The sequence below is a fragment of the Anolis carolinensis genome, chromosome 2 (genome assembly GCF_035594765.1).
Source record: "Anolis carolinensis isolate JA03-04 chromosome 2, rAnoCar3.1.pri, whole genome shotgun sequence".
Taxonomy (NCBI): domain Eukaryota; kingdom Metazoa; phylum Chordata; class Lepidosauria; order Squamata; family Dactyloidae; genus Anolis; species Anolis carolinensis.
In genome coordinates, this window is record NC_085842.1 from 180801107 (window position 1) to 180817433 (window position 16327).

Sequence of the window (16327 nt, forward strand, 5' to 3'; positions counted from 1 at the left end):
GAAAGGAATTATTCACACCTTTTCTCCTTCCTATCCAAGTCTCTCACCATGAAATCATAGGTTTGTGTTTCCATCCTCCCATTTTTCTTTATGGCTCCCTTAAGACAATCAAATCCACCTCTGATTCTCTTGACTTGATTATGAGCAGACATCTACTCACAATAATACTCCAATATCATGCCCTCCAAAAGTTTTGGCTTTCCATTCCTTCAGTCTCAGTAGTTGGTCATGTGTCCATAGGCTTTGGACGCAAACATATTTCTAGGAAACTGCACTAGAATCATAGAATTGGAAGAGAATCATAGAGTTGGAAGAGACCTCATGGGCCATCCAGTCCAATCCCCTGCCAAGAAGCAGGAAATCGCATTCAAAGCACTAAACTGGTGAAGGGTACTTTGAGTCAAACAACTGGCTTGGTCATTGTAATGCAGTGGTCCCCAGGCTCTAGATGTTTTTGAGTTTTGTTTTCATGCAGTCATGCCAGCCACATGACCTTGGAGGTGTCTACGGACAACGCCGGCTCTTCGGCTTAGAAATGGAGATGAGCAGCAACCCCCAGAGTCGGTCACGACTGGACTTAACGTCAGGGGAAACCTTTACCTTTACCTCCCAGATGTCTCAGCCACTAAAATGCTCAAGACTTCTGAGAGTTGAAATGCAATACATGCGGAGGGCCAAAGATTGGGAACCACTGCTCCAACGGGAATGACTCACTGCCTTTAAGGGGAGTGTCTTGCCAACCACTTGGAGAATTGGCTGTCTGCCACTTCCATACTGTGGTTACTGTTTACCAGGACTGAGGGAATCACTGATGAATAGCTTCTTAATTGCCACTTGAGCAGCATCCCTGAATTATCTCACATTAGTCTCTATTCCCATGAAGCAGGGCTCAGCTAAAATCAACAAGCAGCCAAAAAAAGGCCAGAAGCTTTTTATTTTTGATGGGGTTTTTTTTTGCAAAAAAGAAAACCTTTAATTAAAAGTGCAGAAACTCTAAAAAGCTTCTTTGATGTTTTGTCTGTCCACTCCAACAACATGGTTAAGAAGGCATTTGTTTGCCTCTGTTACTCAAGAAAACACAAGGTAGAACAACACACACAAAGCCAGGTATTTGATTATGTTGTTTTCTGGGTTCCATTTTTTTAAAAGTGAATCAACTACGGGTGGCAATTCCAAGAAAAAGGCTAGCCAGAGTCAACTGGGGTGTGCGGGGTGCGAAAGGGAGACATTTCCTAAAATCTGTTTATAAATCACTCCAGTATTAGTGGTTGTTGCTATGTCTGTCATGGTCCATTTTATCACACTGCTTAAGAAAATGAAGTAGCATTTGTTTTGGCTCTCTGACCTGGTACACGCAAGCTTGCTTTCCCATAACATACTAAACACTACAGTTTACATCACAAATTCACCTGCTGTACAGGCATCAATATTTTCTATAGCAACATTCAAACAGTATCCTTCCTACGGCGAGAAAAATATGCTAATCACCCAAATAATTGGCCCTTCATTCCCCCTTTACTATATCTCCAAATTTGGTTAGAGTCTTTCTCATGGCTGCTTTCAGTCTGTATCCATTTTGTAGTGTTTTAAGAATACACTTTGCCTAATGATCTTTTAACATTATATCTTTTGATGTGCCTGTTTTTATTCTTGTCGTGAGCAACCCAGATTCCTAGTTTTAGGAGAAAGCTGAGATATGAATCAATCAAATCAGCAAGAAAGGAAGAAGGTGAGGCCTATCGCCTCAGATTTAGTGGTATAGTCAAATGCACAAAATGTGGTCAGAAAATAGTGAGGAATCAGCAGCTCTGATAAGCTTCCACCTTGACCGTATAGTGGTAACATCTAGACTCAGGTTTACCACTTAAGTGGGAGCTCAGTCTTGAGAAACGCGGGTCAGCCAGTTTCCAAGCTGTACATACATTTAAAGAAGGCTGAACAACATATATGCCTGATCTATTAAGAGAAAACAAGATTACTGTATGTGCAGAAACTGTGTTTGTCTCATAAACTATGAAAACATTCCTCTTTTTTATAATTTGGGCAGAAGCCACCATTAGCTAAAAGTGAGGAATCCTTGGCCTCCTAGATGTTTTAGACTTGCATACCCAAGTCCGTAACATCTTGAGGGGCACAAGTACCCCACTCCTGAACTAAATTGTTAGTTTTGTCTTAAATTGGCTACACAACAAGCTCATAAGTGGTTTTGATGTCGTGACTTTAGCTCCCAGAAATCTTAGCCATGTTACTATCTGTTAGGAATTGTGGGAACTGAAGTCCAAAACACCTGGAGGACCAAAGGTTGGGAACCACTGCCCTAAGGCATTAACTGGGAGAAGATACCTGCCTCTAAAAAAAGAAGAAAAGAGTGCATGTCTTCACTGGCAGCTATTTGCCCTCCCACTTTGAGATGCCCGTTTTGCACTACGAGCAGCGCCAAGCCCATTTGAACACTTAAATGTAATAAGACACGCTTTCTGTGTTCCCTGTTAGGAGAAACCTATAGCTGTTCTCTCTCACCCAAGGAAAATTCTTGCTATCCAGAAAGGAGACTGTAATTTGCAAAAGTGTGGACAGGATGGCAGCTAAGTGAGAGCCAAGACTGCTTATCAGAATAGCCTGAGTCTAATCAGGAGTCCCATCTGGTGCAGGCCCATTGAATTAATCGTGACACAACATTCAGGCAGTTGATTCAATGAGCCAACACCAGCTGAGAGTACCAATGGGATTTAGGCCTATGTCCCCTTCTGAGCAGGGGCGGAGATTAAGGCCTTTTCCACATAGCTGTATAAAATCCACATTGAACTGGATAATATGGTAGTGTGGACTCAGATAACCCAGTTCACAGCCGATATTGAGGATTATCTGCCTTGATATTCTGGGTTATATGGCTGTGTGGAAGGGCCCTTACTGATACAGGCCAGTGTACAATGGACAGGGAATCTCGGACACACATCTTCTCCTTTCGGAGACGAGAGTGTTATCGAGTGGGTTGGTTAGGGAGGCATGGAGCAGAGTCCTGAGCAAGACAAGGGAGCTGCCAGTGCTCACAGATGCGTCATTTTCAGCTTGAAGTAGGCAGGGCACTGGGACCGCTTCCACACAGCTGAATAAAATCCCACATTATCTGCTTTGAACTGGAATATATGGCAGTGTGGACTCAGGCCTTTCAACTCAGCCATATAACCCATGATACTAAGGCAGAAAATCCCACAATATCTGCTTTGAACTGGGTTATCTGAGTCTACACTGCCATATATTCCAGTTCAGAGCAGACAACATGGGATTTTCCGCCTTGATATTCTGTGTTATATGGCTGTGTGGAAGGTCCCTCAGATAACCCAGTTCAAAGCAGATATTGTGGGATTTTCTGCCTTGATAAAGGTAAAGGTTTTCCCCTGACATTAAGTCCAGTCGTGACCGACTCTGGGGGTTGCTGCTCATCTCCATTTCTAAGGCGAAGAGCCAGCGTTGTCCGTAGACACCTCCAAGGTCATGTGGCCGGCATGGCTGCATGGAGCTCCCTTACCTTCCCGCCGGAGCGGTACCTATTGATCTACTCACATTTGCATGTTTTCAAACTGCTAGGCTGGCAGGAGCTAGGGCTAACAGCGGGCACTCATTCCGCTCCCGGGATTTGAACTTGGGACTTTTCGGTCTGCAAGTTCAGCAGCTCAGGTTATATGACTGTGTGGAAGGGCCCTGGATGGGAAGCGTTACCTGGTCTTGACTGGCCTCATGCAGCTCTTGAGTTGGCGTGATTCCACGTCTTTGCCTGATCTCTTGGGCAGACACTGGGAAGGTGCTGTGCCCTTCAGGAATACGCTGTAATTCCTGCCCTGATTGTTGGCCCAGTAGACCCCTTCGTCGGTCTGGTACCGCACCACAAAATCAAGGCGGGCCCCGTCTTCATCGTCCTCCTCTTCCTTCTCGTCCCCAAAGTCCAGGCGGAAAGCAAAGCGGTCAGTCAGCCCCCCGTCCGGAGAGCCTCCTTGGATGTAGAGGGCCGGGTAGTCCCGATGACTCTGCCAGCGGTCCCGGCTGGCCCTCAGGTGCACCGCCTTGTTGTACGAGACGTTGAGCACCCGCACGGTGCCCCGCAGCACCCGGGGCTCCCCGGGCTCCGGGGGCAGCACCTCTTCCAGCTCCACCTTGGTTTCCTGAAGGCGCTCCAGCCGCTCCGGCTCACCTTGCCCCGCCGGCTGCAGCACGAAGGCGGGCAAGAGGTAGGGGGTGGCCAGGGAGAGGGGCGCTCGGTCGGGGGGCAGCACCTCGGGGGGCGAGTCGGGCGAAGGGGGCGGCCAGGGCTGGTAGCGGCGCCAGCGGGCCAAGGGCAGGCCCAAGGCGTCGGCGAAGAGCACGTGCCGGCCGGGGGCGTGTGGCGAGGGCTGGGTGGCGGGACAGGGATGCCCTTGAGCATCCTGGGAGGGCGGGCCTGGGCCATCCTGTGGGGAGAGTGGTCCAGGGAGGCCTGGAGGCTGCTGGGAAAGGGGTCTGGCCAAGCAAGGATGCTGAGGGGGCTCTTCTTCCCTTCCTCCTCCTCCTCCTTCTTCTTCCTCTGAGGAAGAGCTGCTGCCCCCAGGCCTGGGCACCGGGGAGGAGCGTGGCACCAGGGCCCGGGGTGGGGTGTCCTCCTCCTCTTCTTCTTCCTCCTCCTCCTCCTCCTGGGCCGCCTCCCTGGCCAGGGGCATGGGAGGCACTGGTGGCGGCGGGGAGGAGGAGGTGGCGGCACCCGCTCCAGCCATGGCGGGCCCAGAAGGAGGGAGGACAGGACAGCCGGCCAGCTGCTCCTGCTGCTGCTGCTGCTATTGCCGGAGCTGGAGGGAGGGAGGTGGAGCAATCCCGGCCAGGGAGGAGGAGCAAGCCTTGCCGAAGCAGCAGCAGCAGCAGCAGCAGCCAAAGCCGAGCAGGCCTTCTCTCTCCTTTAGCACTAGAGGAAGGAGGCACTGGAAGCATCAATGGTTCCAAGGGAGGGCTGGGCCAGCATCAGCCCCACGCAGCCGCATTCCTCTTCCACGCTTCCCTCCTCTGCTCCTCCCCTCCATGGAAAAGCCCACCTTGGACCGCAGAGAGGGAGAAGCCAGGGGCAGGCTTTGTCCCACTGTCTCTCTACACTGCTTCCAGCCTCCTTCCCTTTTCAAAGGGAGCAAACGGTGCATCTAACTGACAGTGATTCCCAACCTTTGGGCCTCTAGGTATTTTCACCTACAATTCCTGACATCTGCTAAACTGGCTGGGATTTCTGGGAGGATCATAGAGTTGGAAGAAATCCCACGAGCCATCCAGTCCAACCCCCTGCCAAGAAGCAGGAAAATCACATTTAAAGCAATGGTATTCCCCATAGTAACCTATGGATGCGAGAGCTGGACCATAAAGAAGGCTGAGCGAAGGAAGAGAGACGCTTTTGAACTCTGGTGCTGGCGGAAAATCCTGAGAGTGCTTTGGACCGCAAGAAGATCCAACCAGTCCATCCTCCAGGAAATAATGCCCGACTGGAGGGAAGGATATTAGAGGCAAAGTTGAAGTATTTTGGCCACATCATGAGGAGACAGGAAAGCTTGGAGAAGATCATGATGCTGGGGAAAATGGAAGGAAAAAGGAAGAGAGGCCGACCAAGGGCAAGATAGATAGACGGTATCCTTGAAGTGACTGGGTTGACCTTGAAGGAACTGGGGGCGGTGATGGCCGACAGGGAGCTCTGGCGTGGACTGGTCCTTGAGGTCACGAAGAGTCGGAGACGACTAAATGACTGAGCAGCAGCAGCAGTCAGATGGCCACCCCACATCATACCTTTCCATTGTGGAGGGATCCCACTTCCACCGGCACGCATAGGGCATAGACCAGGCATGGGCAAACTTCGGCCCTCTAGGTGTTTTGGACTCCAGCTCCCGGCTGTTAGGAATTGTGGGAGTTGGAGTCCAGAACACCTGGAGGACTGAAGTTTGCCCATGCCTGGCTTAAACACTTCCTTGGTCATTATTATTTTATTATTCCTGTTCTCAGACATTTTATTATAGTATGTGTTTATACGAGGAACCCCAGCGGCGAAGTGTGTTAAAGCACTGAGCTGCTGAACCTGCAGGCCGAAAAGTCCCAGGTTCAAATCCCGGGAGCGGAGTGAGCATCTGCTGCTGCTCCAGCTTCTGCCAACCTAGCAATTCGAAAGCATGCCAATGTGAGTAGATCAATAGGTACTGCTCCGGCGGGAAGGTAACGGTGCTCCATGCAGTCATGCCGGCTACATGACCTTGGAGGTGTCTACCTCTTCGGCTTGGAAATGGAGATGAGCACCAACCCCCAGAGTCAGACATGACTGGACTTAACGTCAGGGGAAAACCTTTACCTACTTTGATTTTATCTGCTTGGATTTTAATGTATTGTCCATTATTTTATTTTGTGTATCGTTGGAATGTTTTAAGTTTTTCTCAAATATGTTGTGTTGTTGTTTCGGGCCTGTCCCTATTGTGAGCCGTCCCGAGTCCCTTCGGGGAGATGGGGCAGGATATAAAAATAAAGGTTTATTAATTACTACATAGCATTACTGCGTATTGAACTACTTTTTCTGTCAAATTTGTTGTATAACATGATGTTTTGGTGCTTAATTTGTAAAATCATAACCTAATTTGATGTTTAATAGGCTTTTCCTTAATCCCTCCTTATTATCCAACATATTCGCTTATCCAACATTCTGCCGGCCCATTTATGTTGGATAATTGAGACTCTACTGTATGTGTTTATGTATTTTTATATTATTATTGTTATTGTTATTATTATTATATTGTCTGCAAGGCTCCTAGGGATGGAAGGGAAGGTCACCTATTTGTCAAGTCCCTTTGCCTTCCTTAGCAACGAATGTTCAGATTAGAGAGCTGATCGGCCAAAAGTAACAAAATGCTTTTCAACAAATCATAGAATCATATAGTTGGAAGAGACCTCAAGGGCCATCCAGTCCAATTCCCTGCCAAGAAGCAGGAAAACCGCATTCAAAGCACCCCCGACAGATGGCCATCCAGCCGCCAAAGAAGGAGCCTCCACCATACTCCAGGGCAGAGAGTTCCACTGCTGAACAGCTCCCACAGTGAGGAAGTTCTTTCTAATGTTCAGGTGGAATCTCCTTTCCTGTAGTTTGAAGCCATAAAATCCCACATCTGCTTTGAACTGGGATATATGGCAGTGTGGACATAGACAACTCAATTCAAAGCAGATATTGTGGGATTTTCTGCCTTGATATTCTGGGTTATATGGCTGTGTGGAAGGGCCTCTGGTCTCTTTCACACTGCTCTATATTCCAGGATCTGATTCCAGATTATCTGCATATCCCAGATTATCTGGCAGTTTAGACTCATATAATCCAGTTCAAATCAAATATTCTGGGACCCTTCTTCAAGTTGTTTAAAATCCAAGTTGAACTGGATTATATGGCAGTGTGGAGTTCAAAGCAGATATTGTGGATTATCTTGATATTCTTGGTAATATGGCCCTGGGATCAGAACCTGGGATATAGGGCAGTATAGATTCAGCCTTATATAATCCCAAGCAGAGAATCTGGGATCAGGATCTGGGATATAGGGGAGTGTAGATACAGCCTAGGTTTTGAATTGGTTTAAACTGTTTATTTTTAAGGCCATTCAGTGTTTCATTCTATTTGAATGCTTGTATATTTTTAGGTTTTCAAATTATATTATATTGGTTTTATTGTAAGCTGCTTCGAGTCTCTTTGTTAAAGAGATAAAGCAGGACACAAATAAAAAATAAGTATTAACTAATAAATAAATAAAAATCTTTAGCTTTCTCTATCAAAAAGTGCTGGTGCCTCACCAGACTGCCACTCTCATGATGACATAGCATTGAACCAGGGCAGTTTGAGTGAAGTCAAACCGTATTCATTCTACAGTACTTCCCAGGGATGGTTGGGATGGTATAAGGGCATCCGTTGCTCTCTTGCAAATGCTGGCAAGAGAGGAAGGGTTTCGATTTGGGGCGCACGGCACTTTTAATACCAGCTCCACCAATATGAAAACTTTGGGCCTTGTTTTGAGTTCTTGTTCTGCTTTTGTGGCCCAGAAATGTTTGACGGGATCAGAAGGATAAATGACTGCAGAGAACTGCAACACAATTAATTGATAAAATAGAACAGGAGATCGTGGAGCAGAAGGTGTGTCTTTGCACAATCGGAGGATTTGTTGTTAGACTGCCAGATGTGTGTGTATGTATGTGCCTATCAATTTATGGTGACCAGATGCATTTCACAGGGTTTTCTTAGGTAAGAGATTTTTTTGTTGCCAGTTCCTTCTCTGAAATATAGGCCCCTTGCACAAAGCTGTATAAAATCCACATTGAACTGGGTTATGGCAGTGTGGACTCTAGTTTAAAGCAGATATTGTGGATTATCTGCTTTCATATTCTGGGTTATCTTCTTCTTTCCCTTCTTCTTAGGCGATCCCTCATTGTCCAAATATGATTGTCTTCCAGATGTGTTGTCCTGGCGGTGGGTATGCAGATGACTGTCAAGCCCTATTCTTCCACAGTGAGGGCATCGGTTTCCAAATAGAAGGCGGTGATTGGCAGCCTCTCATCCAAGTCGACCCTTCTTAGCTTCCAAGTTTAGACAAAACCTGCTGCTTTTAGGGTATTTAGGCCTTACAGCCTTTAAAGCTGCCAGGAGAGAAAACCCAAAAATGTAAAAACCTGAGATCCAAATTGAGGTTTCCTTTGGATAGCTTCCTCCTAGCAAGACCTAATTGGTGCATAATTCTGCAACTGATGAAGTGTATTGTGCTCAAAACTTTCAACCAACTGATTTTGGAATGGCTCCATCTTCTGTATAGATCTTTGGCTAGTTCTACACTGTAGAATAAATGGAGTTTGCCTTTAACTTTAACTGCAATGACTTAATTCTTTGGATTTCTGGGAGTCGTAGTTGGTGAATTATCAGCACGCTTTGTCAGAGAAGGCAAACTACAACTTGCATAATCACATAGCATTGAGCCATGGCAGTTCAAGTGGTGTCAAACTGAGGCCCTTTTCACACAGCTGTATAAAATCCACATTGAACTGGATTATATGGCAGCGTGGACTCAGATAACCCAGAAATTGTAAATTATCTGCCTGGATATTCTGGATTTTATGACTGTGTGGAAGGGCCCTGATTTAATTCTACAGGTTTTTTTTTCCATGTCAGGAGCAACTTGAGTTGCTTCTGGAGTGAGAGAATTGGCCGTCTGCAAGGATGTTGCCCAGGGGATGCCCAGATGTTTTGATGGTTTTTTTTTAAACCATCCTTGTGGGAGGCTTCTCTCATGTCCCCGCATGGAGCTGGAGCTGATAGAGGGAGCTCATCTGCGCTCTCCCTGGGTGTACAAACAGCCTTTCAGGTCGTATTTTCTAAAGAATGCTGTAAAAATAACTGAGGAAAGCCAGAAATCCTTGGCGTAAACAAAACTGAAACTTCTAAAAATGTTTGGAACCTTTAGTGGATTGGAGACCTAACATTTGGATGCTTCATATCTTCATAGGGAGTTTGTCTGCTAGTCTGTGTCAGCCAAATTTACCACCATAGGTCACACAACTAACCCATACAACTTTGTGGTCTTCAGTTGGCTTCTTAAAATTAATATGGACTTTTGTTCAGATTTATGTCATTATATGATTTTTGTCTATGTTGGTTTAATTTATTGATGTTAGGTTTAAATTATTGATCTTAGCTTTAATTTGAGGTTAGGTTTTAATTGCTGTTTTCATATATGAGGTTTTCCTGGGATTTTATGTCAGCATTTGTTTGTTTTATGGAGGCAATGAATGTTTGCCATTGAATGTTGGAATCCACCCCGAGTCCCCTTGGGAAGATAGGGTGGAATACAAATAAATATTATTATTTTATTATGACACAGCAAACAAGATAGATATGCTGTATTTCGTATCACAAAATCACAAGTCGAACACTTCCCAAGTGTCTAGGACTGTGTGATGTATTTTCGGATGATGCGCGCAGATCCCAGCAGGGTGGCCTTTTGCAGCTGGCAGATCGTAATTTTGTCAATGTCTATTGTTTCCAAATGTCAGCTGAGATCAGTACCCAATGTGCCAATCAATGGACCACCTGCACTGGTTTCTGCCAGAGTCTTTGAAGTTCAATCTTGAGGTCCTGATAGCGGCTGAGTTTTTCCTGTTGTTTTTCGTCAATGCGACTATCACCTGGGATGGCAACATCAATGATCCAAACCTTTTTCTTTTCCACAACTGTGATGTCTGGTGTGTTGTGTTCCAGAACTTTGTCAGTCTGGATTCGGAAGTCCCACAGTATCTTTGGGTGTTCATTTTCCAATACTTTTGCAGGTTTGTGATCCCACCAGTTCTTTGCTGCTGGAAGGTGGTACTTGAGCCATAAGTTCCAATGAATCATTTGGGCCACGTAGTTGTGCCTCTGTTTGTAGTCTGTCTGTGCGATTTTCTTACAGCAGCTGAGGAGATGATCAATGGTTTCGTTGGTTTCCTTGCACAATCTGCATTTTGGGTCATCAGCTGATTTTTTGATCTTGGCCTTAATTGCATTTGTTCTGATGGCTTGCTCCTGGGCTACAAGGATCAGGCCTTCTGTCTCCTTCTTCAGGGTCCCATTCGTGAGCCAGAGCCAGGTCTTCTCCTTATCAGCTTTTCCTTCAATTTTGTCAAGGAACTTTCCATGCAATGTTTTGTTGTGCCAGTTGTCAGCTCTAGTTTGTAGTGTGATTTTCTTGTACTGGTTTTTTGTCTGCTGTGATTTTTGACTTCAGTCAAAGCAGGTTCTTCACTTTACTTTACATATTCTACCAGGGCATGTTCTTCTTCTTTGACTGCTTGTTTTACTTGTAAGAGTCCTCTGCCCCCTGATCTTCTAGGCAGATATAGCCGGTCAACATCACTGCGAGGGTGCGGTGAATGATGAATGGTCATGAGTTTTCTTGTTTTTCAGTCCAAATTGTCCCGTTCCATCTGTGCCCAGTTTATGATACCAGCAGTATATCTTATGACAGGTATGGCCCAGGTGTTTATGGCCTTGATGGTGTTGCCTCCATTGAGCTTGCTTTTGAGAATTTTTCTGACCCTTTGTGTGTATTCTTTACTGACCACAGTCTTCACATGTTCATGCTTGATGTTGTCCAGCTGTAATATGCCCAGATGTTTATAGGCCTCTGGCTGGTGACACTTTATTGTTTGGCCATTAGGCATATTTATGCCCTCACTTTCAATGATTTTTCCCTTCTTCAATGCCACTGTCGAACATTTGTCCAAGCCAAGCATAATTTGTCCATGCTGATATCAGTGCTAAAAATTCGGACAGTGTTAGTCAGAGACTGGATTTCAGTTTCCGTTTTCCCATACAGCTTCAGGTCATCCATGTACAGGGCCGGCCCCACTCATGCGGCAGCTGACGCCGCCGCCTCGGGCGCAGGCCCGGGGGGGCGCCGTCAGGCTGGGCGGGAGGCGGGGCACCGCCCTGACGGTGCCCCGCCTCCCGCCCAGTGCGCCCTGGCCCGTCTGGCCTGCTTGAAAAGGCCAGACGGGCGAGCGGGAGTAGCGTGGGAGGCGGGGCCAGCTCTGACGCCGCTCCCCCCCCCGCCCAGCGTGCCTTGGCCCCGCCTCCCACGCTGCGTGGGAGGCAGGGCCAAGGCACGCTGGGCGGGGGGGGAGCGGCGTCAGAGCTGGCTCCGCCTCCCACGCTACTCCCGCTCGCCCGTCTGGCCTTCCTAGAAGGCCAGAAAGCAGCGGAGGTCCCTCCAGGCCGCGATTGCGGCCTGGAGGGACCTCCGCTGCTTTCTGGCCTGGTAGGAAAGGCCAGACGGGCGAGCGGGAGTAGCGGAGGCGGAGCCAGCTCTGACGCCGCTCCCCCCCGCCCAGCGTGCCTTGGCCCTGCCTCGGGAGGCGGGGCCAAGGCACGCTGGGCGGGGGGGGAGCGGCGTCAGAGCTGGCTCCGCCTCCGCTACTCCCGCTCGCCCGTCTGGCCTTTCCTACCAGGCCAGAAAGCAGCGGAGGTCCCTCCAGGCCGCAATCGCGGCCTGGAGGGACCTCCGCTGCTTTCTGGCCTTCTAGGAAGGCCAGACGGGCGAGCGGGAGTAGCGTGGGAGGCGGAGCCAGCTCTGACGCCGCTCCCCCCCCGCCCAGCGTGCCTTGGCCCTGCCTCCCACGCAGCGTGGGAGGCGGGGCCAAGGCACGCTGGGCGGGGGGGGAGCGGCGTCAGAGCTGGCTCCGCCTCCGCTACTCCCGCTCGCCCGTCTGGCCTTTCCTACCAGGCCAGAAAGCAGCGGAGGTCCCTCCAGGCCGCAATCGCGGCCTGGAGGGACCTCCGCTGCTTTCTGGCCTGCTAGGAAGGCCAGACGGGCGAGTGGGAGTAGCGTGGGAGGCGGGGCCAACTCTGGCCCCGCCCCCCGCCCAGCGTGCCCTGGCCCCGCCTCCCACGCAGCGTGGGAGGCGGGGCCAGGGCACGCTGGGCGGGGGCGGGGCCAACTGTGGCCCCGCCCCCTCACTAATCGCCATGGCCCCGCCTCCCACGCAGCGTGGGAGGCGGGGCCAGGGCGCGGGAGGCGGGGCCGGTGGCGGGGGCGCTTTTCAGCACCCCCGCTTCCCATTAAAAATTATCTCCGGCCGGCCCTGTCCATGTACATCAGATGCGAATTTTTGTGCGATTTCTTAGATGTTTGATAGCCGAGATTTGGTTTGTGTAAGATTGTTGACAGAGGGATCATGGCAATAATGAAAAGCAGAGGGGACAATGAGTCTACCTGGAAAATTCCTCTCCTGATGTTGGAAGCAATCACTCAATGCAAGGAAAGCTGCCAGTATTGAGATTCTATATGTTAGATAAAAGTTAAGCTAGCAATATTGAGACTAGAAACCTATTTGATTATCTAGAAAAAAGAAAAAAGAAACTCCCACTGATTGATCGCTAAGAAAACTTAGGGCCCTTCCACACAGCCATATAATCCAGAATATCAAGGCAGAAAATCCCACAATATCTGCTTTGAACTGGGTTATCTGAATCCACACTGCCATATATTCTAGTTCAGAGCAGAAAATGTGGGATTTTATTCAGTGGTGTGGAAGAGACCTTAGAATCAAATATGTGTTTCCTTATTTGTTTATTTGGATGCTGAGCAAATGGTTTAGATGCTGTGCCAGCCATACTTTCACAATGCAGATAATTACCATGGTTAGATCCTCAACTGTATCTACAGATATGTCAGATTATATATTAAGAACAAAACCAGACATGATGCTGAGATCCTTTTATAAGAAATTATAAAGGCGGGATTCCCAAGGAAGAGAGCTAGTTGCTAGCACAAACATATTTGGAATGGTGCTGTTCTATCTATAGAAAATGGCATCATATTCTAAGGAGAGAACATAGTGATTCCAAAGGCAAAACATTCAGCGATTTAAAAAGAAGGGAGGACACCTTGAAATTAAGGGACAATCAAGGGACACAATTTTCTCCCCATTGGAACAAATGGTTGAAGATATATTCCGAAACTGATATTGGTGTACTACTAAAAATATCCAAGACTTCAAAAGCCATGTAACAGTTTTGAATTTGCCTAAGAGATTGTCAGTCTCATGAACCCTTAGAACAAGAATAGTAACTATTTCTAATAGGTGCCTACAGTTTGAAGAGGCTCCAGCATATTTTCTGTCCTTTTAATTAACATGAAGATAGTATCTGATGAACATAGTAGTTATAATGAGTTAATATATGAGAATCACAATATAAGCAAGTAAATCTTTTTGAACAATTGGCAGAACTTCCAGCGTATGCTGTTCACAACCTATTAAACAAATAAAATATACCTAGTTATATTATATCAATTTCTGGTGCAGTGGGTTAAACTGCTGAGCTGCTGATCTTACTGACTGAAAGGTCGACGGTTCAAATCCGGAGAGCGGGGTGAGCCCCTGCTATTAACCCCACTTCTGCCAACCTAGCAGCTCAAAAACATGTAAATGTGAGTAGATCAATAGGTACTGTTCCAGCGAGAAGGTAACGACTCTCCATGGAGTCATGCTGGCCACTTGACCTTAGAGGTGTCTACGGACAACCTCCGCCGGAGCGGTACCTATTGATCTACTCACATTGGCATGTTTTCGAACTGCTAGGTTGGCAGGAGCTGAAGCTAACAGCGGCCGCTCATACCGCTCCCGGGGTTTGAACCTGGGACCTTTCAGTTTCCAGCTCAGTACATTTACACACTCCGCCACCGGGGCTCCTCATATTAATACCATATAGGCAGTCCCAAAGTTACAAACATCTGACTTACGAATTACTCATAGTTAAGAACAGGGGTGAGACAACAGGAAGTGAGAGAAAAATATACCCATTGGAAGGAAAATTCATTCCTTAGAGAGTTATCATGGGGAAGAGGCATCTCCACTGCAGCTTTCGCACAAATTCCTATTTCCACTGCAAGCCAAATTTTTCAAAATCTAATTATTACAGGGACAAAAAATGTGGTGAAATCTTCTGAACAGGGGCACAGACAGCAAAACAGACATTATAGAAGTGTTAACTCATCCCTTTGCTATCCATGTTGGAAATGGCAACTTTCTACAAGCCTCCTAAACTAGTCATTTGTTATGTATATAATTCAGATTGGGACCACAATCTGGCACCAAGGCAGTATTAGACTCTCAGACAACATAAGACACCATTAGCCTCTCAGACTGTACAGACTTTATTAGACTATGAGAGATGTTTCAGATTTTGGACTGTTGATTCTAAGAAAGATGCCCTGTGTTATCTGCTCAGAGTAACTACTTCAAATCCACTTGTAACTGGATTGATAAGCAATGTACTTGCATGCTGAATACATGAAGTTTAAGAGTAAACCAACTACCGTATATACTCGAGTATAAGCCGACCCAAATATAAGCCGAGGCACCTAATTTTACCACAAAAAAACTTGGAAAACATTGACTCCAGTATAAGCCGAGAGTGGTAAATTTCAGAAATAAAAATAGAAACCAGTAAAATTATATTGAGGCATCAGTAGGTTAAATGTTTTTGAACATTTACATAAAGCACAAATTTAAGATAAGACTGTCCAACTCTGATTAAATCATTATTCTTATCTTCTTCAATGTAAATGTGCTTATGTATCCTTTCAATAATAATAGAGTAAAATAATACATGTAATAATAATAATAATAAAAATACAGGAAAATAATACATGTAATAATAAATAGAGTAAAATAATAAATGTAATAATAAGATCAGAGTAAAATAATAAATGTATTATTAATAATAAAAAATAGAGTAAAATAAATGTAATAGTAACAACAATAATAGAGAAAAATAATAAATGTAATAATACCAATAATAATAGAGAAAAATAATAAATGTACCGTATATTCCCGAGTATCAGCTGACCCAAATATAAGCCAACCAGGACCCTCACCCGAGTATAAGCCGAGGGGGGTTTTTTCAGTCTTAAAAAAAGGGCTGAAAAACTAGGCTTATACTCGAGTATATACAGTATGTTATTTTAACAAAGACCACTTTATTTTGTCTTTTGAGCGCATGATTTAAACCAAAGTATTTTAACTGAGAGTAGATGTTTTTTAGGCAACTGAAATAACACTTCTTAAACTCTGCTATATTTTTGTGAATTGGCATATCTCTTTTCCTAACAGATTATTTAAAAGGTTTTTAAAGGTTTTCCCCTGACATTAAGTCCAGTCGTGTCTGACTCTGGGGGTTGGTGTTCATCTCTATTTCTAAACTGAAGAGCCGGCGTATTCCGTAGGCATCTTCAAGATCATGTGGCCGGCATGACTGCATGGAGTGCCATTAACAGATCACAGACAAGTGTAATAACTGAAGCCACATTGCCTTGCATCAATGCTAGTGGATATTATTTTCCACTAAAGAGAAGATTCACTCAAATGAGTTTTTAGCCCTTCTCTGGAAGTTGTGCCTTTCCAAAAGGTTATGTGTCCAAAAGGTTATTAATGTCTTTCTCAAAAAATTATGACTCTTAACAGGTCATGATTTTCCCAAAAATCCAAAGCTAAAATTTTTTTTTGGCTGAAGCTACACTTTAAAAAATTACCTGTTCCGACTTACAAATAAATTCAATTTAAGAACAAACCTACAGAATGTGTTGTCGAAGGCTTTCATGGCCGGGATCACAGGGTTGTTGTATGTTTTCCGGGCTGTATGGCCATGTTCTAGAAGTATTCTCTCCTGATGTTTCGCCCACATCTATGGCAGGCATCCTCAGCGGTTGTGAGGTATGGAAAAACATACAACAAACCTACAGAACTGATATTTTTCCTAACTTGGGAGCTGCCTGTATAT

General features: G+C 46.1%; 2 protein-coding genes across 2 annotated transcripts in view; one reads left to right on the top strand and one right to left on the bottom strand.

The window, feature by feature from the left end:
* The window catches only part of ppp1r3f (protein phosphatase 1 regulatory subunit 3F), a 43189-nt gene extending 37877 nt beyond the window's left edge, over positions 1-5312 (bottom strand). Inside the window, exon 1 of the mRNA XM_008103923.2 lies at positions 3721-5312. Coding sequence (XP_008102130.2) covers positions 3721-4745 — 1025 coding nt within the window. The 5' untranslated portion in view covers positions 4746-5312. The remainder of the gene's footprint in view (positions 1-3720) is intronic.
* Positions 1-16327, top strand: part of foxp3 (forkhead box P3) — a 151939-nt gene that overhangs the window by 80913 nt on the left and 54699 nt on the right. The window lies entirely within an intron of this gene.